Consider the following 27,034-nt stretch of genomic DNA (forward strand, 5'->3'; position numbering starts at 1 on the left):
CCGGCCTCCACAGCGGCGCCGGCCTCCACAGCGGCCCCCGGCCTCCACAGCGGCCCCCGGCCTCCACAGCGGCGCCGGCCTCCACAGCGGCCCCCGGCCTCCACAGCGGCGCCGGCCTCCACAGCGGCCCCCGGCCTCCACAGCGGCGCTGCCCGCCCCGGCTGCTGAACACGGTTCAGATCACGGCGGGGGCTACAGGCACGATGCTCGGCAGGAGCGTGTGCCCCCGCGCCCTACCCGCCGCGACACACGGTGCCGCCCAGGTAGGGAAAACCTCTTCCTATGCAAAGGTGCTTGGACATAATTTTCAGGCAGCATTTTACCTTTATTTTAGTGAGTTTATACTACAAGGATTTGAGAAGGAAGAAGAGGCCAAAAGCTTCTTTTTAGCGTGTGAAATTGAGACAGACACCTAAATAAATAACTATCTTAAACCGCCTAGCTCTTAGTCTATGTCTGTAATCTATCAGCTTTAAATAAGGGATAAAATGTTGCCCAAAAGACTAATTATAGTTATACATTTGTGTTTCCACTAGATTTACAAATCAAAATAGTTCTCAGTTTAAAAGATACAATTTGTATCAACAGTTAAAGGTACTTTCTGGTTCTTCAGGGCCTTACTTTAAATTCCAGCGAGTGTACCAAAATGATCAGCAGTAACATTGTAAACGAGTGATTCTTAACACTGAACAACATTACAATGCATGGAAACCTAAAACTGTAGGCAACTGACTATGTCACATAAATACATCTGTCATCAATTGCAAAATCTATTTCTATTTTATATAAAAAACGCTTACGAGGTGCTAGTAAAACCCATGACTTAAAACCAGAAATATCCCTTACTAGTACTAAAACAGACCCCCTTGTCTGTTTCTAAACCTACACTAATTGTCGCAAGAGTTAGGCCTACACGACACCACAGGCCAAAAACTAGTTTCAAGAACATACGCAGTATTTTATCTCCCTCAATTCCCTTCCTCCCTCATCCCCAACCAAAACAGAAAGAAAAAAAAAGTTTTAAGTTATTATTTTTTCAGCTACAATATCATTACCATAGTGCAGTTAATAAATGTTGCATATCCTCAACACACACAACCTTTTCAGGCCAGCCTTGATAAATAGCAAGAAAATCCAACAGTATCTTAAATACAAAACTTGCATTGAGATAATTAAATTATTTAAAAACAGGTAAATATTTTATGAAAAGCATTTTTTTTTTTATCCAGTATACTTGTGCAGCAACACAAAGGAAAAGACATAAAACAACTAACCTGGAAACCTAAGATTTCAGGCCCATTTCTACTGACCAGAAATACGGGCAGCTGGATAACAACATCTGGGAGTGGAACACGGGGAGCTGCTTTCCGGCAGTTCGGAGCATCTGCAATTTCTGCTCGGCTCAAAGSGGGCTGCAAACCTCAGCACCTTTGAAATTCAGGCAATAAGGCTTTCACCTTATCCATAAATTAGTAAAAAAGACTATTTTTTTTTCCTCTGATTGCATCTGATATTACTAATCAACTGCATAACAAAACACGTAACTATTCCAACAAAACAAGCAATGCAAAGTGCCATACTATAAATTACTAATATATTGTTACCCATTTCACCATTGGCTGGTAACTTAATTTGTTTAAAAAATAAAGTCAGTGCTGTAGTAAACCTTTGTTTTCTATAAATAGATGATTATAGCACAAAAAAAGTACACAAAACAAACAGACAGACAAACAAGCAAGAAACCGTATTTCTGCTGTTGTAAAAAGTTCAAAAACTTGGCTTGAAAATCATCTGCTGGAAGTGGCAACATCCTTTTTCTGCAGGTGGTTTTAATGCCACGCAGCCCAAGGACAAGCACCCAGCAAGGTAAAAAACAAAAATAAAACCCCAACAACAAGTAATAAGGATATAGAAAGTGCTGCATAAAAACCCCTGACGCACCAAAGATTATAACGGGAGACCACAGATTTTATACAGATATGTGTATGCGCGTATATTTATGTTTACACATACATACGCATATATATATGTATATTAACTTAAAACTGGGACATTCTGCAGCCATGAATATAGCCGTTTAAAAAACTTCCGAGCGGACCACAAAACTCATGGGTTCCTTGCGCCGCGTGGGGCTCCACGCGCACACTCCATGGGCAGTATTTCACATAAACGGATTACTAGAAGACCTCCTCGCCGAGGAGGAGATCCCAAATGCTATTGTAGCAAACCTCCCTCAGCCTCGGAGCTGAACGGAAACCTGCCGGACGCGGMCGCGGCCGAGATGCCACACGCCTCAGTAGCCCAGCTGGGATTTCTCCACCAGGATGGCCGCCGCCAGCTGCTGGGCGTCCGTCACGTGCGGGTTCTTCTTCATGACGACGCGCACCAGGTCGGGCGGGAAGATGTTGCACAGGTTGACGTAGACCTTCTCCCGCGTGTCGTGGGGCCTCGGCGGCTCCGGGGGCAGCCCGCAGTAGGGCACGCGCCAGGGCTGCTCCTGCTGCTCCGGCAGGCTCTGGAAGGCGAACTGCTCGTAGCAGGGCTGCGTGGGGTTGCTGGGCAGGGAGTAGGGCTGCCGGTAGCCGTACGTGTCCGCGCCGTAACCTGCCCTCTCCCAGCTCCCCAGCGCCTCCTGGCCGGAATAAGGCTTCCTGTGCCGCGCCGGGGAGCTGTCATACAAGCGGGAATCGGAAACGCTGTCGATCCGYGTGGCCACCAGGGCTCTGCCCAGGTGCATGGGCTTGGAGTGCGCCGCGCTCTGCGCCGCGGGGTAGTCGCTGGGGCAGCTGGCACGGGCCCCGACGGCCGGGTGCTGCAGGTGCACGGCCAGGTACGGGACGGGAGGTTTGTGGTGGGGCTTTGGTTCTTCGTGGCTGTAGCTCTGCACGCGTGTTAGAGGCTCGTGGTAGCTCTGTAAGAAGGGCTGGGAGTTAAGGCGCCCGTGGGGGTGCATGTGCTGGCACTTCAAGTTCTCTTCCAGCTGGGGGTCGGGGGAGCTCACGTAGGAGCGGTCGCTGTAGCCCACGTAGGAGTCACTGCTACCACAGCTCACGCTCCCTTCACTGCTGCAGTCAGAGGCTACGGAGCTAATCCTGTAATCTGTGTCCAAGGAGAAGCGCSTCTCGGGGCTACGTGGAGCAGATATGCTTAGGTTTGAATAGGCATTCAGCATAGAGTAATACCCTACGTCCACGGGAGACTCACATTTGGGGTACTGGTCATAAGGCATTGGTGTTCCGTGATTTTTGGTTGCCATCATCACTGTGGGATACTGTCCCTGTGCTCTTTGATCCTGAGGTGGGAAGTGCACTCCRGATGGAAGGCCGTTGACTAAAGGCGCAGGACTTTGGGGTTTTGCAGCAGAGGAACTGGGTAGACTAACTAAAGAAGGTACAGACCTGGTTTCCAACTTGTTTTTGGTGGGAAGCTTTTCCTCCAAGTCCTGATAGACTTGAGTCCTTATACTAGGATCCGATTGCCTCTTTGGAGCAGCGCGCTTCAGCTCGGAAGCACCATCACTCTTAGTGCTGCAGGGGACACTATTGCTTTTCACCAGGCCTCCTTCACTCGTCGTTTTGGCAGCTGTGCTTCTAGACATGGCACGAAGTTCATCAGCTACGGATCGCTGAGGCTGATTTCCTCTTTCTGGATGATAGTATTTGCATTTGTGTCCATAGGTACATTTCTTCCCTATTAATACAAGATACAAATAAATAAACAAACAGAATCATTACACAATGGGAATGGCCTTCATTTAAAGGTCCTGCAAATGTTTTCATGTGTCACAGCATGAGATCTGAGATTTTTCTTGTACTATGGGAAAAAGAGGTGGCAATGTGCTGTAGTTAGTGCCCTAAGCAGACAAATCACTGCTTTTGTCTGAGCGTGGTGCTGTACAGCAACATATTTGGTGTATTGTGCCAAGGAGACCACAGAATCACAGAATGGTTGAGGYTGGGAAACACAAGTGGGAAACTTAATGCACAAATCCCACAGAGCTATAAGGCCAGCAGATACTCAGCTCAGTCAGAACGGTGGTGTGCCCATTGGGATGCTTAGAAACTGAACTTCAGGCTAACTAATCCATCTTCTGGAAGAAAACTTAGATGTCTTATGCCCTRAGCACATCAGAGAAGGGCTTTCTGGACCCTGCAGAATTTAGGTGTTGTTTTTGTATCTCCTCCTACCAGTCATTAACAAATGTTTCTTCTTTAGTTCATCTGGCAGATAAAAACATATTCCTTCACCAGCACTCRAAAAAAGAATCATTTCAGTTCCCACCAACTCCAGTGCTCAGTATTTTGAATGTTTGGAAGCTAAGACTATGATGTAAAACCTCTGTTTAAAAGTGTTTATTTTTGGTAGTGTTAAATAAAGCAGGAATTTGGTCCTCAGCCTCAACAGTAGAGAAAAATCAGAGCTAAATAAAATTGTCCCCAGTCTCAAAAGCTGAGAAAAATGAGGAGTTAAATAAAATTACCATATGGACATGGCTGCTTCTTATGTTCTGGTACAATAGGCTTCTTTCTAAGAAAATTGTCCAGACTTGGGCCGTGGCGGCCAAGAGGATCATCAGGAGGCATAAATCTATTAAAAAAAAAAAAGACAAAAAAAATGTTATGGAAACAAACAGGCTTTTCACAATCCTCATGCAAGACCAGAACCTCTTGACTGAGCCCCCGCACCACGGACTCAAATACTAACATTTTAAAACCTAAAACCTAAACCAGTGGTGGGGAAGCAAGAAGGCATCAACTTTTCAAACTGCCACAAGTAGATCTGCAAAAATCCCTGCATGTTTGTACTAAAGACTCCTTCCTCAACATGCAGGCACTCAAACACAAGTGCCTAATTGGCAGAGTATTGAGTCACTCCCACTACTAGAAGCCACGGGTATTTAAGACCAGTTGGTATTTATTCTGGGTGTACGAAAGCACCAAATGTGGATCTGAGCAGATGGTTTGAGCAGAAGCCTCCGGAGGGTCTTTCCAGCCTGAGCTGCTCTACGATACTGTGATTTGGGAGGAGGCCCTCAGAAATACCAGCTTAGTGTATCAAGAGAACAGCAATCCTAGACCTTAGCATACCTCAAATATAACATGCACTTTGACACATACCAAAAGAGGAAAACATATATTTTGACATATACCAAAAGAGGAAAACATAAAAGAGGAAAAAATTATAGAATTAAAAAAAAAATATAAAGAGATCATGGAAAAGCTCTGGCAAAAGAACAGAGTTCAAATGCTTTTAATCAGAAATCTATGATTGACCTTTTATTTTCTTAACATGTAACCTTTTTTCCTTAACATGTAAACCCTTTATTTTCTTAACATGTGGCTAATGATTTGGGCAGAAGCTAGAGAAACTACCACAAGTCTCCAAACTGTCCTTCTCTGTTATTTTAGCAGCACATATAAAGACAGAATGACTTACTTGTCATTAACAAATGAATACATCAGCAAACGTTCATCTATGAACTTCTTCCATTCTGGCTTCTCATTAGCTAGATCCCTGTAGTTGTCGTTGGAAACAATGATGCCATCGGACTCGAAAGCCAGCTTGACGATGAATCGGTCATCGTAGCAGACCACCCTTCTGCCTTGCACGCGACGCGACGGCGTGAACACGAGGATCTTCTCCTTCTCTAATTTCCGCAAGATTTCTTGGTCTACGAGGATTAAAAAAGAGATTTTTTTTTTTTTTAAAGAAAGAATATGTTTCTTTGATCTCCAAATACATTACATTTGAGGAAGAAAACTCAAGCATTTAGGACTAAATGCATCTGGAAGAGTTTTAGTCCAGCAGAAAGCTCTGGATGGATGGATACATCRTAATGAAGGTAAGTCAGAAGTCAATGGACAATATTGCCCAGAAATAAAAGAACTGAACCCAAAAAACAATTGCCCTCCCCTTGAGTCCATAACCCCTCCATAYGACTTTTAGCACAACTCAAGGGACMTTGTTCAATTTGTGCTGGTTAAAAGAAAGACTCCTTGTCCAAATGCCCATGGAAACCTCCTATGGTTGAGGAATAAATAATAATAAAAAAGATCCGTTTAATCTTATTGAATGTTTCAGTGAGTAGAAGAGCTTTCTCCAAAAGAGAGCTGCTAYGGGGCTATCTCCAACCCTCCTACAGTCAGGGGTTTCCTGTAGCTGAACCCCTTGGCCTCCTACATCTGCTTGTGGTTCCCATGAAGCAGCAGCTTCTGGAATAGTTCCAGTTGCTCATATGAACGTGGCTGCCYCATAAAAGTCCTTCCTCATCATGATGGAGCTGCCACTCCGTAAGTGCACCCAAGGACTAGAAAATTTGTATCCTGTTATAACACTCTGGCTCTTCATAAATTTTAAGTCACTTCTACACAGACCTCTGATGTCAACTTGTACTCATAAAGTTACAGAAAGAAACAGCRAACAGGTCTTTTGGTGATACTAGCAGCTCAGAATGCATTTTTCCTTGAAGAATATAACTTTTTATGGAAAAAAACCACTTAAGCAGATTTCTCTTTAATCCTGCTAAGTAAGTGCATTTAACATCTTGCACGATTCCTTCTTGCTCTCCACTGGAAGGTTGRACTAGATGATCTCTAGAGGTCCCTACCAAGCTTAACCGTTCTGTGATTCTGTCTTAAGCAAGTAACACTGCCCTCCCATCCCCAAACCAACAGCAGTTTTCCCTCTCTCCGTGAAACGTGGCGTAATAACCGTTTACATCTCAGGTAACTCAACTGTTCTGTAGCACAAGAAACTTGACAGGGAACATCTTGCGTCTAGGAAAAAAAAGACTCCAATGGGAAGAAATACTGCATTAATGTTACATGTGAGCAATGTATTTGATATACATGTTCATCTGTTTGCCAGGAAAAAAAAGATTTGAAATCCAGCCATTTTGTATTCATTCCCTATCCTCCCTCTYGTGGTGATAAGTTTGATGGAATGTGATATTTTTCCCCAGTAACAACAAAATACCTGCCAAGGTTGGTAGGTAACAATAAGAAAGATGTAGCTGTTCTTTAGACTAGGAAGTTTTCCATAAATACTCAGTTTAGAATCACCTTACATTAGTAATTTCACACTTTTTCAAAATACCAAATGTCCAAAAAAACCATCCAAATACCCACACAATCCATCTCACAGGGCTAGCAGCAAATGGGCCCTCCATCCTGGAAAGCACCTCTACTTCACATGGGACACAATAGCTAAGCTTAGCTCTGCTCTTTGCAACTCCATAAGGACACAGAGTAAACTCATATTTCATTGCTGGAGAACTTGTCAATGATCAATGAAAATTTTACAAGTCTCAAAACTCCTTCCTGGTCTCGTAGCCCTGTTTATGGCTCTTTATTGATAATTACAAGTCAATTCTAAATGGTCAAATCTTTACCACTTGGCTTTGCTGCTACTATTTTCTCATACTTCAAACACTAGCACTAGTGAAACAAGTCAGCAAGACACCTCTTACGATGGGCTGATACTTCCTTCTTGGGTTACAGTTTTATTTACGACCTTTGCATTAACGTTTAGTAAAGATTTCTCAGGGTACCTTCAAAGAAAGGCTCTACACTGCCCGTTATGAGGCAGCCACCCGGCGTTCCAAGTATCTTCTTGCACTAAAAAGGTATGTTCTAGTAGCAACCAAGTAAATGAAATGCAGTATTTTAAAGGTCCRTGGGAATACAGGTGAAAGTCAAAATGCACTTCTGTTTTCTTTGAGGAGTTGTAGCTACTCTTCTCATAAGCTCTTACCTTAATTAAAGGCAGTCATGTCTTCAAAAAGGAAAAAAAAAACCAAAACAACAGCCCCAAACTTAGTATATTCCTTTTTTTTTTTTTTTTTTTTTAACTACAGTATTCTTTTCTGCTTATACTTCAGGGCAGTAAGGATAATGATCCTCTAGCCTTCATAAAAAAAATAAATTTGATAAAGAAATAAAAACTTCCACCTATTTTTTTCCTGGAGAAAGATATTTAAAATAAAAATTTCCAAAGCTTTCTCACTTGTGAAAAGACCCAATCAAAAGAGGAACTTTTCCCTTTCTGTGAGGATAAACTCATTAATTCCAAGCACAARGCACAGGGATTCACTGCAGGTGACAGAGCAGTCTGGGAGGATCTACTCACCACAGGAAAGATCAGTCCAGTTCATCAAAACCAGAAACCTCTTCCCTGCCAATATCCCATGGGCACAGCAGCTTTTGAAAACGGCAATTCCAACTAATAAGCAGGAATTTTCAGGGARGCCTTACGAGGCAAGCAGCAGAGGTGGCTCTGCACAGGGCACCGTTTTGTCCTTTTCCCTCCAGAGGAAGGAGACACTGTCTCCTTCCAGAGACACTTTTTATTATCAAGATTTTGATTTTGGGTGATTTCTTCATTTCAGCAGTATAATTCGTGCAGCACAAGGAACAAAACAAACCAGTGAAAGCAACACTGAGCTTACCTGTGATAAGAGCATCAGGTCTCGACTGCTCTTTCCTCCACGCTGGCACAAACACTGTAACATCCTTGTGGCCTCTTTCCAAAAACCAGTCAACGGCCAATTTTATTCCTCGGCAAGAAAACACTTCTTTGTTCCCGTGGCTGAAACACACGTTAAAATCCATAATTATACAGCTTTGGTTTTGCATGGGTAAGTGGAACTGGGCATAACACAAATCTCCCCTTCTGAACCTTGCCCACACGTGGCCATCCCTTGCACTATGTGGAGGTCAACGAGAAAGTAAWTAAGAAGGGACCTTGCAGATTCCCAAGTCCACAATATGCTTACCTGGATAGCATATATAAGGCAAATATAAGCAGAGAGTTAACAGTTCTCCAATGTGTCACGTATAACACGTTTCCAGCAGGTCGAGGGAGGTGATCGTCCCCCTATACACAGCCCTGGTGAGGCCACATCTGGAGACTGTGTCCAGTTCTGGGCTCTCCAGTACAAGAGGGATGTGGAGCTGCTGGAGAGAGTCCAGCGCAGGGCTACGAGGATGATCAGGGGCCTGGAACATCTKCCCTATGRGCAAAGGCTGAGAGAGCTGGGCCTGTTCAGCCTGGAGAAGAGGAGGCTGAGGGGGGACCTGATCAGCGTGTATAAATACCTCAAGGGAGGCAGTGAGGAGGAGGGGGCGGCCTCTTTTCAGTGGTGGCCAGGGATAGGACTAGAGGAAATGGCCACAAGCTGAGGCACCAAAAGTTCCACAGGAACTTGAGAAAACACTTCTTGACAGTGAGGGTGACAGAGCCCTGGAACAGGCTGCCCAGAGAGGTTGTGGAGTCTCCTTCTTTGGAGATCTTTAAAATCCACTGGGATGCAGCCCTGTGCCACGTGCTCTGGGTGACCCTGATGGAGCAGGGAGGTTGTACTCGGTGATCTCTAGAGGTCCCTTCCAACCTTAGGGATTCTGTGATTCTATTATTCTACGATTCTATAACACGCAGCTTGGAATCTTGATGAGGAAAACAGTATGCTAGAAATACTGATGGGAAAGCGGGCAATTTATTTAGGAAATGCTGGTGGATGCACTGGATGCCTGGGGGAGAAGGCAGCAGGGGACCAGAGAGCAGAGCTCCGGCAGTGCGAAGCCTCCAGCTGCCACCCAAGCAGAGGAGGAATGAGCTGGGAGTGAGAGCAAGGCAGAGGGGTGGCAAGTGCTCAGCAAGACACATCAGATAAACCAGGGAGATGATCCAAAATCAGCAGGACCAAGCCAAGCTTTTGCAAATGCAGAGAGACAGAAGTTCAGCAGAATATGACCAGGCACGAGCAAAACACAAGACGCACGTCTGTTGTGCAATAGCTGCCTGAGGTAAGACAAGAGATGCAATTATTTCATTTTCCAAAGGCAGACGAGTCCTCAGCTGGCTTTTTCATCCGATTCTGGGCACCACGTATTACAAAAGAGCCAGATAACCTGGGAAGAAGCCCAAAGAAAGCAAAGCAAGGTCTGTGGGATGTTCTGTGGAGCAGGAAAGGTGCATGGGCAAGACAGGGTCCTGGTACTTTGCACCTGGCTTGCGTGTCCCTGTAGCACCTGAACTGCAGACCCTGCTCTCCAGAAAGGGGCCAGGCCCCTCTTGGCTCAAGCACTGATTTGAAACGGAACAATATGATGAGGACTACAAACATCGATCCTAGAAGTTCCTCCTACTTGCATGTTTCAAGGTAAATAAACCAGCAGCAAGTTATTTATTTTTGTTTTTTCAGGTCTTTCAGTGTAATGGTGAAATGGATGAAGTGCCACAATGATAGCAAGAAAAAAAAAATTCATAATGCAGAAGGCTACAAAGAAGATGGCAAACACATGTGTGAGTTAAATGYGTAACTATTCTATGTCCTCTTCTACAGACGCTGGAGATGGGAGCTGGGGACAGAGTCACACGCTAAAAAGTGTGTGCAACAGACTGCAAAAATCAAAGTTTGCAGATTACACTAGGAAATTAAGTCAGGAGCAAGAGATGCAAGTTTCTTAATATCTTATTTAGCTTTGAGTCTGCAACCCTTTGCAGTAAGAGTTAATAATAGAGGTGGGGAATGTAAAGAAGACAGAGCCAAGCTCTTCTTGGTAGTGGCCAGTGACAGGACAASTGACAACGGGTCCAATTTGAAACCCAGGCAGTTCCACCTGCATGTGAGGAGGAACTTCTTCCCTGTGAGGGTGCCAGAGCCCTGGAAGAGGCTGCCCAGGGAGGCTGTGGAGTCTCCTTCTCTGGAGATCTTCCCAACCCGCCTGGCTGCCGCCCTGTGCCCCGTGCTCTGGGTGTCCCTGCTGGAGCAGGGGGTGGGACTGGCTGATCCCTAGGGGTCCCTTCCAGCCTCAGCCAGTCTGTGATTCTGTAATTATGGTTCTGTACAGTAACATGCAACACACAGCGCAATAACACGACAGTAATAACAAAACATAGCAACACCTTTTTTTTTCTAGGTATGTATATTTGCTCTGGGTGGGGTTGGCTGTGAGGGCAGTAACTTGGGGCACTTCCCAGGGGCAGGAAAGCAGCCCAGGTGTGGGCAGGCACGGGAACGCGCAGGCGCCGGCGGGAAAGCAGGACGCCGAGCCCCYGCAGCCCCAGCGAGGAGCTGGCGCCGCAGCAGCCGCCTCCGCCGCTGCTGCCCCAACAGCTCCAGGCTTCCCAGCGGGCACAGCCACTTCCCACTCCTTCCAGGGAACAGGGCTTCTGTTAGAGCGCCTTGTAGAAATACAGCGTTTCCTCCTGAGAAGTCATTTCTGGAATGAAATCCTGGAACGCATGGAAACTCCTTCCCATTGCTCTCCATCGGGATGAAATTCCAGGCATGTTTTTAGAGCGAGAGGGAGGACCAGGCAGTTTAGGTTTCCTGGTTTCTCTCAAGCCCAATATAGACCACTAAAATCTTCCCAGCTAGAGCATAAATACAAAATACACTTAATTTCTATATGGGGGTGTGTGTAACAGAAATAGGAAATTATTATAATGCCGGCTAACTTTCCTGCAGTGCTGAGCAAGGGGATTTAGAGGTCACAAAATCTTCACATTTTTTCCAGACAYGAGACCTAACTTTGGATCTGAATTGATAAAAAATCCAAAGAAATTGAAATGGCCTTCACAGAGAGAACGCCTGCGAAGATGTGATTAGAATTTGCCCATTTCTTCTGTATTGTTGCTCTGCAGACTCAACGCTCTCCTTCGTGCAGCCTTTCTGCTCCATCAGCTTTACGATGCATCGTATGATAAAAAGGAAATCAAGCTTCTTCCTTTATTTTTTTCCTTCTGATTAGTTGGAAAAAAAAGAGCATAAATGTTTGACTTCTTTGTGTAGAAGGATATTTTTAATATCTCTTCCCAGATAACCGAAGTATATGAAAGAGTAGAAGTCTCTGAAAGCTGAGAGCGTTCAAGGTGAGAGCAGTAAGAAAGGTTGAGACATAGGACTGTTCTGCTTTGGTTCCCTTTCTCGACTATATTTAATCTACCATGATGAAGGGAAAGGTAGATCAAGAATACACCTTAAGAAATATCTAGTTCACTTTCATATGAAGCATGAATATTTTTTTCTTGCCTTTTTTTAAAACKGTCATTTTTATACTTGGCCCATTGCTAGCTGTGGTTTTATTGTTAGAGGAGAAGAAGCAGCACCACACTGCAGCCTTCCTGAGCAAAATCAATGACATGTTCTCTAGGCTGGCACAGTCACCAGGAAGGTGGTGTCTGATGAGAACATTCTCATTTTCCTGCTGCCTTCCCAGACAGACCCCAGACCAGGTTTTCATGAGACTAAGTTGCTGAAGAGGGGGTTAATGTGCTCCCACAATGCCAGCGACGCACTGGTGTAGCTGGAGCTATCACATTTTGAGAACTAAAGAATTCCTACACGCTGGCTTTATAATGGCAAGAGACAGCAGAGCCAAGGTCTAAAATACAGTTTGCAGCAATGCACATGCAGGCCTTTATCCAGTGGAAATCTGTTACACATTCAGACACCTCCGAGGTGAACCTGTATGGATTTACCAGAACGAAAATGGGTATCAGTCCAACGATAAAGAAGTGCCAAACTATTTTCTTCCATGCTGTCACAGAAGGAAAACAGTGCTTGGCTGCCAACAGAGAAATAAATAATTTCCACCGTGGATCAGATGAGTGACTCATTAGCCTGGCAGGAGTTTTTTGTTGTTGTTTTCCTTAACCTCATCTTTAGCTTTTTTAAATGAGTTGCACTAATTTCCTAACCACAGCAATAATTTGTACCAAAGCATCTCAGTAACCCAGGCCTTCCATCAGGCTTSCATTTGCTCCTTACATACATGTTTGGGGGGGAAACGTGGATASGGAAGGAAGTCACACTCAAAGCTGCCAGTATCAAGCTCCTATCCACATGATCGTTACTTGCTGGAAAAATACTCTTATCCATTGACTTCTCAATACAAATTAAGAACCAAGTCAGAGCACGGAGAACACACTGCATCAGACTGCTGGTGTCACTGCGAGAGGAGCATCTGAAACGAGGTGCTGGGACCGTCAAGCTCCGCACCGGCGTGTGAGAAGCGGCTGATGGGGTTCAATYGTCACCGTGCACTTGCAGCTGAGTGGTTAAATGGAAAAGATACCTGGCACAGGTGAGACAACCAACCCATCCCTTGGYGACACTGCCTGGAGAAACCTATGGCTGTGACAGAATTCCCAGGCACAGAGGGTTTGGGAGGACCTTTCACTGCCACCCAATGATGTGACCCATGGTCTGTGCATGGGGATCAGGACCCAGCGGGGTGTCCCGTGTCGCTGCAGCACCTTGGGGTGTCTCACATGTCCCCCAGCTGCCAGTCCTGTGTGATACGGGGGTCCCTCCCCGGGAACTGCAACCTTGGCATACACGGAAATCATCCAGCTGCCAAGGAAGGCCATGAGCACAGGGAGAGATTCATTTCTGCAGCAGGAGCACATTTAGCTAAAAACAACGACCCAAGGCAACACCTTCCTCTTCCAAAGAGCAACCGCACAGGCCRGGGCTATTTCAGCCTGCCCCTTCTTGGAGCAGCGAAGCACCACCGCGCACAATTCAATACACAATACATTCAATATGTTTTTTCAAAAGGCAACAGTGAAGCKCACTACCTGCCTTGCCCTTGGAACCCTAAGGGGGAGGTTTTCAGGAAAATCTAATTATTCAAAACAAAATTCATTGACTTCAAGCTGGTTATTTCCTTATATATTATATATATATTATATATATATATATATATATGGTTATTTCCTTATCAGACCTGTCTGCACGCTGTTCTCATGGAAAGCACAGCAATAAGGTTCAGGGCTTCCTTTTTGTTTAGAAGTAAGTTTGTAGCATGAAATTTCTCAACAGCAGCGCATTTATGTCAAATCTGAAATTTATTTTTCCCCATTACTACAGAAAGTTTAAAGACACCCACAGTAGCCATAAAAACTACAAAGAACAGAAGCACAGAAATGCAATATATTTTCCAGTTATCTTGTGAGTGTTCTGTTCCTCATTCCTTGGTGGCAAAGCCTGTTTTTGATTCCACAACCATCTCACAAGTAATTTTAGGCAATTTTCACAGTTCCAATGTCGCCTTTGGAAAGGGCAAGCAAAGGAAAGGGAGTGTCAGCTGTGCAGCTTCTCTCTTCCCAAGGAACTTTCTAAACCTCAGGAAAAGCCTTGAAACAAAGGGGCAAGGAAGAGGCTCAAAAAACCTGCCTTGCTACTGCCATCTTAGGAAGGAAAAACAAAGCAAAACACAGAAAGCAGGTGTTTCTTCTTCTATAAYTTGTTACACTTGGAGAAAAGTATTTATTTTTGACCTCCTCCTTAGCTGAGGGTCAGCTGAGGAATCTTGGGACCTGTGAAGAGCAGGCCCAAGGCTACACTTGGTAGGATGGAGTGGTGACGATCTGGTTCTGATCTGATCCTGCTGCGTGGGCAGAACGAGCTCCTTTTGCTACCTCAGCTACAGAAAGGGAAGATCTAGAGTAGGTTGAACTGCAGCAAGAGGGACACAACTGCTGCCCACTGAAACGTGCTTGTTAGCCCAGGGGCTGCCTGGTTCTGAACAAGGTGTTTCCTGCATTATTTTTTGCATTTTTCCCAAGTGTCAATGGACAAATGCYTCTCTCTCTCATATTTACTAAAGATCTAAATTGATATTACAACAGCAGCAACATGCCAAAATACTATATTATATACAGYGTGAGAACTCACAGTTCTCTGGGACACCAGCCTGCATCACTGCTGAAAAAGGGTTCAACTGAATCCCACCTTCCTGCCATCTAGTCCCTCTCCCTTCTCAGCTGCAGGTAAATGTACAGCCAAGGAGTTACTTAAAATGGGCTGAACAGAAAATTACGTTTATATGTGTAAAGAACAATCTCATCYCTAAGAGTATTCAAAAGATTTGGGGTGTTAGGCTTAAACACAGCCAATATTCCTGTTCTGAGAGAGGATTAAGTCAACAATGTGAAAATTAGAAAAATGAGGAAAACCAGGAACAGACTGAGGCACCCAACAGCAATTAGAGCAATTCTCCCGCTRCAGGGCGGCCAAAGCTAACTTTCTGAAAGCAGTTTTTGTTCCTTCACCCTAAYTTAACCAGTTCATGTTATTTAGCCAATATCAGAGTTTTAAAACTTGAAATACACAAGATGTATTTGATTACCAGCTCTCTGTGCAAGGACCACTAACAAACAACAGCAACTCAAAGTATAGCAAAGGTTTTCCAGCCTCCCTGGAGCAATCACGACTAGTGACACTATTACGTTTATCAGAGCTTGCCGAAGCAGCTTTCCTAGAGCAGGACTGTTAACCAGGCAGCACACGGGCTCCATGCAGCCGGCCAAAACAAGTTAACCCAGCCCAAGCTGCCCTCTGTGTTTCCCTTTGGCCTCCAGGGCCTCACCAGTCTGCCTGCTGTCACTCGACCGGAGGCAAGCAGGGACACAAAGGTGACATMCAGACGCCTCATCAGACACATCCTTCCCTCCCTGTGCCAGGGCTAGTCACAAAGAGGCCTTGGTTCATCTGCAGGTCTCACCTCAAACCATCCTTCTCAACTTCATTTTTTCCTGGATTGGGAAGCTGAATCAACTGCTCATTTTGCAACCACTCAGTCACCAGAGGAGAGGCAGCTGGGGCAGCACCCACGACGGGCAGGGAGAGCGGAGGCCGAGCTCAGGGAGAGCGGAGGCCGAGCTCAGGGAGAGCGGAGGCCGAGCTCAGCACTGCCACGCTGTGCTCGTCCTCAGATGGTTTCAGTGGACATACACTTAAGTCATGGAAAATACTTTGGGAAAGGAAATTAAGGAACACACTGCCAATCTGTAGGGGTCAGGCATTCATAATGGCACCCTGGCCATTTAGGTACAGAAATTTGGGCAAGATTATACAGAAATTCACCTGCTGTTCAGACCTGCTGTACACTGAACGCTGTTCCTTTCACATGGAAAAGTTGAACTCCTCTCTTTTAAAGTGTGCATTTCCTATTAGCTAATTTCCTAAGGAGGAAAGGATGGAAGCTGCAGGTCAACAACTGTCTGCACAGCTAATGTCAACAAGGGTCTAGTTCTTAGAGCCATAGGACACTTTTTAAGGGATCAAGCACTGCTAGCAAGGGACAGAATCTACTTGGTCAAGTGGAGCAAGAACATCTTTGTCAATAGACGTGTCAAAAGTGAAGCAAAAATGTCTCTATTGAAAGGCTTGTCCTGGGGAGAAGAGCTATAAAGCAGGAATGACAGGGGTAGGAGATGACGGCCCAAGCAAGCAAGGAAGCAGCAGACCAGGATGATGGCAGCAAAGGATTGTAAGCAAAGATCAGGATGACGAGGAGAGAAGAGATGTCTCAACCGGCCAACACAAGGTAAAGGTGACCCGCTCATGCCACCTCAAGGAACTGGTGTCTCCAGGCAGCTGCAGGGCTTTATCTCACTGGGAAGCGGTGGGATACCTCATATCCCAGCATGGACTGCTGCAGTGGAGGGGCACAGGCTCCTTAGGAAGGACAGGCCAGGAAGGTGTGGAAGGGTGAGCTGCCCTTCACGTGACACAGCATGTCCATTTGTCTGAAGACCTCCACCTGATCAAGAAGTGAGGTCTTCTTCAGACAAATGGAAAAAAACTCCCATTCCCAGGCCCAGTATCTGCTGGAGGGATAACACAGCAGGGTCCAAGCAATCAAGGAAGCTTTTGGAGTTCATTGATGACAATTTCCTGACATAGGTGATCAGAGAGCTGATGAGGAAAGGTGCTTTGCTGCATCTCATATTTATAGAGAAAGAAGAACTGGTTGGGGATGTGAAGGCTGGAGACAGTCTTAGCTGCAGTGATCACGARGGGATGGATTCTGTGAGGAGCGGGCAAGGAGCAAGCAGGCTCACAATTCTGGAATTTGGGAAAGAAAAATTTTACCAGTTCAGGGACCTGTGCGGAAGAACCCTCCAGGACAGAGCCCTGGGCAGAAGGCTGGTTCAGGACAGTTGGTTGACTTTCAAGARGACCTCTTCTGAGCTCAGAACTGGTCCATGCCAAAGCACAGGGAGTCAATCAGGAGTGGCAGGAGACCTGCCTAGGTGAACTTGGTCAGGAACTGCCCAGAGTTCCTGACTCAACTCAAATATAAAAAGGAAGTGAGTAAGAGGTGGAAGCAGGAGCAGGTGACCCAGGAAGAACACAGAGAGCTGCAGTCCAAGAGTGCAGGTTCAGTGCTAGAAAAAGCAAAACTCTCGGAGTTGAATCRGGGGAGGAGATTCTGTGCTCCAAAAAGGGCTTCTACAAGTACATCAGCTACAGAAGAAAGACTAGAGAAAACGTGGCCTGCTGCTAAATGAGGCAGGGCACTGGTGACAAAGAACACAGAAAAAGTCAAGGTACCTGGGGCCTTCTTTGCCCTGGTCTTTACATGTTGGGTTTGCCTTAGGAATCCCAGGCCTYTGAGACCCATGGGAAGTCTGAAACAAGAAACACTTCTCCTGGGTGAAAAGGAACATTAGGGAACAGATAAACCACCTGGACACCTACAAGTCTGTGTGTCCTGCAGGGATGCACCTACTGAAGGTGCTGAAGGGGCTGAAGGAGCAGGCGGTCACTGCAGAGCCACTCGCACCGAGTGGCTCATTCTAGTCTCATTACTGTATTTCCCAGAAAGAGAGAAATAAGGATTTACTGGAGCAAGTTCAGTGAAAAGCCACAAAGATGATTAAGGGATGGCAACATCTGTCGCACGAGGAGAGGCTGAGAGAGCTGAGGCTGCTCAAGCTGGAAAAGAAAAGGCTCAGGAATCTAATCAATGTGCATGAACATTTCATGGGAGGATGTAAAACAGACAGAGCCGTCAAATCCTGGCATAAGTTGTCCTTGAGACATTCAAATCCTGCCTAGACGTGGCCTTGAGAAACCTGTGTAGATCATCTAGTCCAATGCCCCTGCTCAGAACAGCCTGCTGTTCTGAGGCAGCAGCCTGCTCTGAGCAGGGGGACTGGACTAGATGATCTACACAGGTCCCTTCCAGCGTCATTAAAAGTTGGTGAAAACAAACTGCAGGCCTGTTGATTTGATTCTTGGACACAGAATATTAAATCAATTAACAGAATAGTTTTAAGGCCCTGTAGAATACAGCATGCATTCTCACTTGGCTTATTAAATAATTAAGCATAATAAYAAWTAAGCATAATAACAAATAAGGAAATAATTAAGCACAAGAAGATGCATATCCTGCATATTTATTGTAGTAATAACGGAATGAGCATTAAGGAAAGGTGGCTAATCCTGAACTGCTTCTGGAATAAGTCTGGTGTAGCTGACAGGGGAAGTCACACTTAAGTCCATCACTTAAGTCCACCTCTCAGGTGTGAGTAGAGCTAACAAATAACACCCAGTGCAGCACTGCAGAGTGGCCGAGAGCCATCACAGAAGGAGGAAACCACCCAGAAATGACAGAGATAGTAAAATTATGATGGTAAGTTTTAGAGCAGCAGCCCTGTTTCAGRAAATCAGAACCTTCTGAGCATTTACAGAAGTGATTCAAGCTTACGTGAAACGCTCTTCTAACCCTTTTTCAAGGTCTCTAGACAGCTTTTAGGTTGAATACTCAAAGAGTGTTTACTCAGCTGGAATGTACTTCCTTTGCAACTCAAGTTGCACAAAAAGATTAGCATATGTCAAGCAGAAAGAATTCACAGAAATGCTGTAATTTGAAAGAGAAAATACCCATCATTTATGGGCTAACCTGTCTAAAAAAGTAACCTTGTTGCCAAAAATAAGATTTAAATATAAAATGAGATCATTTTCAAATGTCTATTTTAATGGAAACGGATGTGATTAAGAGAAAAAAAGGAAAAAAAAAAAAGAATTAAAAAACCCCAGAAGTCTTTAGCGCTGAAAACTCTTGCACCAGCTTTTATTACTAAGCTAATAAAAACCATGTCAAGTCATTAGGAGACTAAAAGAGACCTTTAAAGCTGCGACAGTAATAATAAAATAATCCTTATGACTCATCCAATTAGTTACCAATCAATTTGTCATTCATATGAGCCACAGAGGCAGTTCTCAAGATCTCTTTACCATTTCCTTCTTCTGCCTTTAACCGTTGGGGAAGCGAGAGCTCGCCCAGGCACCCAGAGCTCTTGCTAAACACATTACTGCTCAGAAGGGGCCAAGGCTGCAGGTAGGTGCTACCTTGGCACGGGGGCATCTAAGTGGATGTCTAAGTGTACACTGGTCTCAGGAATTAATGACAGTAAAGCCTAACWCTCAATCTGACAAACAACTCAATATAAAACCTTGTATACAGGTTGGTTATCACAGAACAACCTACTAAGAAGTATTCCATAAGACACATTTTTTTTTAAGTCACTTGCTGCTTTATAAGCTTAAGAAATCTTACACCTACTTTGCCCTACTCTGCAAAGGGATACAACTGCTCTTAGCACTACTGCCTACTAAAGGCCTGCTAGGCTTAACAAGAAGTGAGCACTAGACAGGCAGTGGGAAGGAGAGCTCTGACAGCTGCCAACACAGGGTGACTGCCATAATTAGAGTGACTGCCATAATTAACCTACGGCTGCTTCAGCAGTGAGTACAAATCACCACACTCCTCCTGGCCTCYAGCCCGACTGCAAAGATCTGCATCGTGCCTGGCTGAGGAAGCAGCTTGCAACATATAGCAGCCTGCACACAGCTATAGGTAACCATACAGAACACCTGTGCTTGATTTGGACAAGGCAGTTCTGCTTCTGTAGAAACATATCAGCAAAAGTTTCGGGGTCACATACCTCATTGCCACATTGCTGCCATCAATAACTATTGGCCTCAGGTTGTCACCGTCCTCTGCCACATCCTCCTGCAGTGGAGACTCTGACCTCTGAGACTCTATGGAAGACGCTTCACGCATTACACTAGTGTTAGCATTACTTACAGGCTGGTCAGTCTCAGTTTTATTTCCAAGTTTGACAAGTTCTCCCAAAATATCGTTTATTAAAGCATCGGTACCAAGTTTATTTAGCACAAGTTGAACCTGTTCTTCTGAGTAACCCAGCTTAAGTGCAAACTCCAGTTTGGTTTGATATTCTTTCACCACATCAGGGGGCTTTTTGACTTCCTTAGGTACTATCTGAGCCTCTTCTATCCTCAAGTCTTGCAAAATTTCATTTCTTTTTAATATATGAGGCTCTAAGCAAGGAGATCGGCATAGCTGTCGGTGAGTCGTAGGCAGTAAGTGCGATTCTGATGCAATATTAATCAGTCTCTCCGACTCATTATCAGAATTTGTGCTTTCTTCAGAGTCACAGCTGGAGCTTCCAGATGTTTCTTCGGATGCCTCCTTGTCTGTATCTTCCTTCCTAGAATTAACCTTATCCATCGTTGGCTTCTCCACCACTGACCAAGGTGCAATTGCATTTATTTGTGTGCCAGTGCTCCCCACATAAAGATGGCCTAGATCATGCCCCAGATGATCCTTCAAGCCCATGAAGCTGCTGCATGTACTTGACTCCACTTTGCCGTTCTTCTTGTATTCCTGAATATAAAGTGTTCCGTATTCCTAAAGAGAGAATAAAAATGGTGTAGCTGATTATGCATCTTACTTGGGGTTTTCTTGCTCTCTCCTCAAATAATTCAAAATTTTCACTTCCAAGGAAAAGTGCTGTCTGTCTAGCATAYAGATTTGTTCTCTCTCAGGAGAAAATACATTTTTTTTCTTTTTTTAAGACATGGAAAACTTTTTTGGGGAAAAAGTTTTTCATAGAAACATATACAGCTAAGGTAATGAACAAAGGTTTTTTTTTCTGATTATGGTAAGTGTTCTTACTTAAACATTTTCAGAAATAAAATTGGTTTATAAAAGAATGGGAAACTAAACACTACAAATTTGTTTACTGTAACTCAGAAACAAAACCCCTGTTCGGATTTAAAGTAATTGAAATATTCCATTCAACTTATGGTAATACTGTAGCAATCAAAAAAAAAMCCCAGACACCCTAAAAACTAATGCAGCCACAAAACAAGAGCACTACAAAGTTTTTTTTTTTTAGAGCAAATAGCTCAAGTTTTCTGCTGTACAGAAACTAATCCAACAGTAGATTACCTGGCTTGTTAAGTAAACAGTGTCATAATACAGAAAAAGAATTTGAGACAGAAAAAAAGAAAACAAAAAAGCTTAAAATGCATTATCAATTTAACTGAATGAATTCAAGCCATTTCTTGATTCTCGTATAAAGTGATAGTTGAGACAGACTACCAGCTCTCAGAGTGCAGCATCACTAACACACACTAGATTTCGAGACTAGAACTAATATAAAGTCTAGTACAGCCAGTGGAATTCTTTCAACGAATTCAATAAGCCATTAATCCTGTCAATAAAACAATAAAACTAAAAATTTATTTCAACTACTGCACTACATTTGTGTGAGCCTCTTGCTAGGTGAAAATATAAAGCAATCTTAAGTGAAAGAAGTCATCTAGGAAAAAAAGGAGAAAAGTTGCATTTTTGGGGACCTCAACATCAGCCACATCAGTTTTGCTGCATGAATTTCGCATTAGAACAACTGTAGAGAAAACCATTGCCCACTTTGTCACAAAATTTACCTCTACAGTCTATGTTTAAAGGCAACKTACTGTATCTTTCCCTTATTCTTTTAGGTGGCCAAACACTTGACTGCTTCAATTAAAAAAAAATATAATTATTTCTCATAGATGAAAATGGACTATATCAAACAATACAACTGCAAAGAAAAACTTCATTAAGGAACACTACAAAACACAAAACTCTCTTTTGTTTTACAAGGCAAAAACGAAATACATGCAAAGAGCTTTGCTCAAGTTTGACAAATACTGTACATATGTGGTTATACATATAGATAGRAAAAGACTGTATCAAGCAGAATTTCTTGTTCTAAAACTATGTAAGTTATAGATGTGTTCAACCAAAAGCCAAGATCTTTCTCTGTTAGCAAGGATATTAACTCACACCCTCACAAGTCAGCACCATTAAGAGTGCCCAAGCACTGGCAAAACACAGTCTACTCTCCTCTGCCTGGGATAAAAGACTGGCAGAGCTTCCTTGGAGAAATGAATCCAGGCTTGTGATTCAGTACAACCAGGTCCTATGGACACTGAAGGTTAAAAGCATTGCCAGGGTGGTGGGGCACATTGGTAAATCAAGGTGTTGCACTAGATAAACTCACCATCTTTTGCAATGCAGTTACCAGCTTTTTCTCCTCTCCAGCCCCTTAATCCAGCTGAGGCTACTTTTAAAGTTTTTGTTAGCTCTGACCTTGCTAGAAGAGAGCAAAGCTCCACGTAAGTCTCTCAAGTAGCACGTCAAGGACCGTAACTTTCCCTGAACGCGAAGCCTGAGGATTTTGAGGCCTGCAGATTAAATACAGTGAGGTTTTCGGAAGYGAGCCTTTTCTCACGGTGATTTATTAACTAGCATAATACACTCGATGGAGCCGGGCTACTAAAAAATCCTAACAATAGCCCAGTCAACGGATACAGTTAAAAAACCAACACTGTGGCCTTCWCAGAAGTGACACACACAGAAAAAAGGGGGGAAAGAGGGAAAGGAGGGGGAAGGCAAACAAGGAATCGCGGCGGGCGGGCGGCGGGGCTGCCTAGCAACAGGCCGCAGTTGCCAGGCTGCGCTCCCCACCTCCCCGCACGGATCCTGGCAGGGCAGAGCGGGGAACAAGCGGCCGAACAAAAGCGCGGGGAAGAGCCGGGCCCGGAGCGCGTCCGGGTGCCCCGCGACGGGCGCAGCTGCCGGCGGCGCTGCCGGAGCCGCGCGGCCGCCGGGGTGACGCCGCGCCGCCTGGGCCCGGCCAAGGCCATGGGGGCCCTCAGCGCAACCAGGAGCGGAGGAAGAGGCTTTCCGGGCTTCTGGAGGGGGGACTCCGTTTGTTTTAGATAAGAGGAGATGAGTTTGGGCATTAATAGCACAAAACGAACAAATCTCAAAGTACACAGATCGGAAGTTTTTCTTTTACTGTTCATTAAAACAATGACTGAAGTCAATGAGTGGCTTAAGCCATTCTCCAACTGGCTCCTTACTGAAGTTCTGCAAACGCCTTACAACAGCTAGTCACAATATCCTCCTTTGCAACTACCAAAAACAAAAAGTCTATACCCCAAAATAAGACGCTACACGAAACCCTTCAGATGACCTATACATCAGTTACACATGGAACAGGCCATTAGCACCATACTGGTCCCCCGTGGGGAATGTACATGTAGTGAGGGTTGCTTTTAGTCTCTCATGAGCCTCCAGCTTGCTCCACTACCATTGCTTCCTTTGCCTGATAAACTCTACTTTTTTCCAGAACCAACATAGAGAAGACACTAATAAGRGCAGCAGCTTTCAAATCAGTCAGGGACAGTATATAATCACCATGCGATTGCTTTAAAAGGGTAATTAAAAGCGAYGTGCTCCCGCAAACCCAAAGCTAAAGATTTCTGAAGCGGTTTTGCATAAGCAGTGCCCCATTCCCGGAATTTGGCCTACACCCTGCATGCAAACTGTATTTATTTTCAGGCAAGTTTTTACAACATCTGTGAACTTTGCACACCATATTTGTGGTCAGCAACATCTCTTAGAAATGCTAGACTTTGGAGATCCCCACGTGTCCTTTACGAGATTCATTAACTAGAACCATGAAAATCAGACGTCGCTGCAGAACATTGTTGGAGCGTGTCACGTTATCATGAGCTGGTCAGTGAGGAGTGATTTGCCATCTAGCCTGTCTGAATGAGTTTATATTCCAAATAAATACTAGCACACCTCTACATGGGACAAGRAAGAGTGGAAAAGGTCACATTTATTCATGGAGTAACATCCAATATGAAGAGCTCGTTACATCTTTCACTTACAAGGAGCTCCCTATGCACATACTGTTTACAGTATGTTTCCTGATACAATGCAACACAGATAAGACAAATACCTGCTACAAGTTCTGACTCAAACAAGAGACACAAAAAAAAAAGTCAAAAAATTATTGCCAGGAAAAACCTTCAGCTTTTTTGGTTACACTCACAGTTGAGTAAAATTTTCTTATTTATGAAAAAAAAAATAAAGCAGGTAAGTCCCAATTCTCACATCCCTATGGCATCATCAACTTCTTAGAAGTTAAACTATAACCTCAGACTAGACTCACTATCAGAGGCCTAAAATACTCTATTATTGACTCATAGACATTTATCAAGTATAAATATAACACTGTGCATGAACACTGTGCCACTACACTGCAAAACCATATTCCTTTTCCATTTCTTAATTCACCCCCATGTTCCACTAACCATTAGCAGTAATCAGCTCATTAATTCACTTCACACAAAACACTTCTAATKCTAGAAGGAACGCGGGCAAATAGGTCATCTAATCTTTTAATGTATATTCTGCATATTTGCCACTTCTTACCGAACTTAAGAACAGTGGTTTAATACAAACTCAGTACRTGAARGAAAATATAAGAAGGAGTGAAAGARAGCATCTTATCACAAAGCGTAACAGCAACTGTGTAATCTCAAAAGAGCTTCAAAGTTTCTGAAGATTCATTCTACAGTGAAATAGTTCATCTTGCTTTCACACAGGAAGATTTATTTTAGTCTTCTAAATAGTAAATGGGAAATATTTAGATCACAGCTTGTTGAAAGGTGTAATTACTTGTCACAAAGAAGTGCAGAGCTGATCAGAAAGAAAAAAAATGTATTAGTTATCCAAATGGTAAAGATACTGCAACAATGCAAATAAAATAATGAATATGTAATAAATACCTACTGCTGTAGTTTCTATGTATTTAATTACCATTGTATTTCAGCGAGTGCTGTTGTCTGCAGCATTCTAGCTAACAAAGGAAGGATGTCCCATTGAACAGATTGGTTAATGCTCTGGGGCAACAGATGTCTACTGGAACTGCAGGAGACCAGCAACTGGTGGCCTGCCCATCTTCTGAAAACTTTCAATAGACTCATGCATATGTTCACACAATAGGGCATGTGGTAGAAATGCAAACCTCTTTTTAACCCTTTTATATGCCCTCTTTCCTTCCCTACTGATATATGAAGGTTTGGAGGCTTTTTTTTTCCTTTGACTCTTTTACAAGATCCTTGCAACAGGCTCACGGAGTGTTTGTTCTTCAGTCTAACATCTGAATTTGAAACATAAAACAAAACAGATTAGAAACTTTATAAAAATAACCTGGCTCGATTTGACACATTTAAGAAGAGGACAAAGCCTCTGGCTGTAAAATGCTCCCACCTGAGAGCAGCTTAATGCTGCATCTTATGCTGTAGTAACTTCATATATCCCACAATGGAGCCCTTTCTATTTTCACAAACAGAAGAAGTTTCACTCATTGCATGGTACAATGGAAAAGTTTAAAAAAAAAAAAAAAAGTTTTTTTTTTTTTACCTTAATCTCATTAAAGTGATAGTATATTTGGAGAAAAGGGTAAACATCTATCTCTGAAAGTTGAAACCTCCCCTTTCCCCCAAGGGACTGAGGGAAAATCTGTTCTGTTGGCTTATACTGCCTGCCGTTTTCAAATTCTTGGATACGCAGCATTACTGATGCTCTTAAAAGTTCCTTGAGAGGATGTGCTGTGCCAAAAGATGCGCTCACTTCTACCCTTAGCCTTGAAATATAGACGTTTTTCTCCCCGCTTTCCTCAGGGTGCAAATCTAGGCTGCGAGCGCCGGTGTGGAACGCGAGCTCCAAGCACGGGGAGGGCGAAACGTCCCATGCGAGCGGCGAGGCAGGCGCGTACTTACGTTCGCCGGCGAACACACAGACATTGGCTTCGCGCGGCTCTCCCAGGAGCAGCTCCCGCAGGCGACGGACGGCGGCTTGAGGCGAGCGGGACAATGAGCGCAGCGGCAGATGGAGTGGCGACGTCTTTGCGGCCGCCAGCGCCGCGCGGCCCCGGAGCCAATCGCCGCGCGCGCGGCGCACAATTAGTTGGCCGGGCAGATGCGAGGCAACCTCCGCAGCCTGCCCCAGGTTTGGAGGGCTCTAAGATAAGCGAGTTGATGTCATGCGCGGGGGGCTGCCCCGGGCAGCATGTGTATTAACGAGGGGTGTGCGGCAACAATAGGCCTCACAAAAGAGACTAGCAGGCAGCTGCTGTACGAGAGCCAGAGTCATTAGGGAGCAGGCTGCCAACAAGAAACACCTGGCTTGGGCAGACTTCGGCTTCTCCTCATTGTTTCTAATTCACGAAACAAAGAAAGGAATTATTTTTAAGTAGTAAAAGTTGGGAGTTTCTATTAAAAAGGAGGGGGGAAAAAAAAAAGCCTCCCCCCGGCTCCAACCCCAATCCTAAAGAATATAATCTCTTCTATAATGGGAGCTGTGAGGTCTTTGTACGGGAAAATATTGAAAAGAAAAATCTAGCAGTAACTATTTGCATTTTCCTATTCTTGCTAGGAAAATTAATCATATCGGGACAATGCACAAGGAAATATGAAAGGAGCCCCTTGCAAACACTGAAATGTACTCAGAAACTGCCTCCTGAATTTCCTGACACTTTGGTGCACCACTCAATAAAAGCAGTAAGCTTGCATTTGCATGCAACCATAGCAGAGTAATAATATTTCAGTTCCAATGGCAATGAAGCCGATTACACTGAAAACACGTCATGTTAATTCATGGAATAATGGCTATTTTTAACCAGTGGCATTGAAACATTAGGGCACTTGATAGAGAGGAGCTACGAGTCATCCTTTTGTTCTGGAGTCACTCATATTTGTTTGCAACAGAATTTCTTTCTATTTCACAGATCCTCTCTAGATGCCGAGACCTTTCTGCTTCTTTGCAATGAAGAACGATGTGAACAAAACCCAGGAGCTACAACAGATCCAGGTTTTTACTGCTATTACTTTTATTACTGAAGTAAGCTGCAAGAAAATCCAAGCACAAGTGTCCCTCCCTCCCCCTAAYATTTCCAGTGTCACAAGCTCACAGCTCACACATTTAGTGATAAAAACAGTATGTTTGTCTGCTGAAAGAGTGAGGTGGATATTCACATAAGAAGTCCCGGTAACTTTAGCAGAGATAGTTCAAGGCATATC

General features: G+C 44.2%; 1 protein-coding gene across 1 annotated transcript in view; it reads right to left on the reverse strand.

Moving 5' to 3' along the window:
- Positions 1 to 2,019: 2,019 nt before the first annotated feature.
- Positions 2,020 to 27,034, reverse strand: part of ZC3H12C (zinc finger CCCH-type containing 12C) — a 35,196-nt gene continuing 10,181 nt past the window's right edge. Inside the window, exons 3-7 of the mRNA XM_026035032.1 lie at positions 19,747 to 20,513; positions 8,447 to 8,586; positions 5,437 to 5,671; positions 4,481 to 4,587; positions 2,020 to 3,690 (exon numbers count right to left, since the gene is read on the reverse strand). Of these exons, the coding sequence (XP_025890817.1) occupies positions 2,294 to 3,690; positions 4,481 to 4,587; positions 5,437 to 5,671; positions 8,447 to 8,586; positions 19,747 to 20,513 (2,646 nt within the window). The 3' untranslated portion in view covers positions 2,020 to 2,293. The remainder of the gene's footprint in view (positions 3,691 to 4,480; positions 4,588 to 5,436; positions 5,672 to 8,446; positions 8,587 to 19,746; positions 20,514 to 27,034) is intronic.

Source organism: Nothoprocta perdicaria, unplaced genomic scaffold (genome assembly GCF_003342845.1).
Source record: "Nothoprocta perdicaria isolate Ctin4 unplaced genomic scaffold, notPer1 scaffold_155, whole genome shotgun sequence".
NCBI classification, from domain to species: Eukaryota; Metazoa; Chordata; class Aves; order Tinamiformes; family Tinamidae; genus Nothoprocta; species Nothoprocta perdicaria.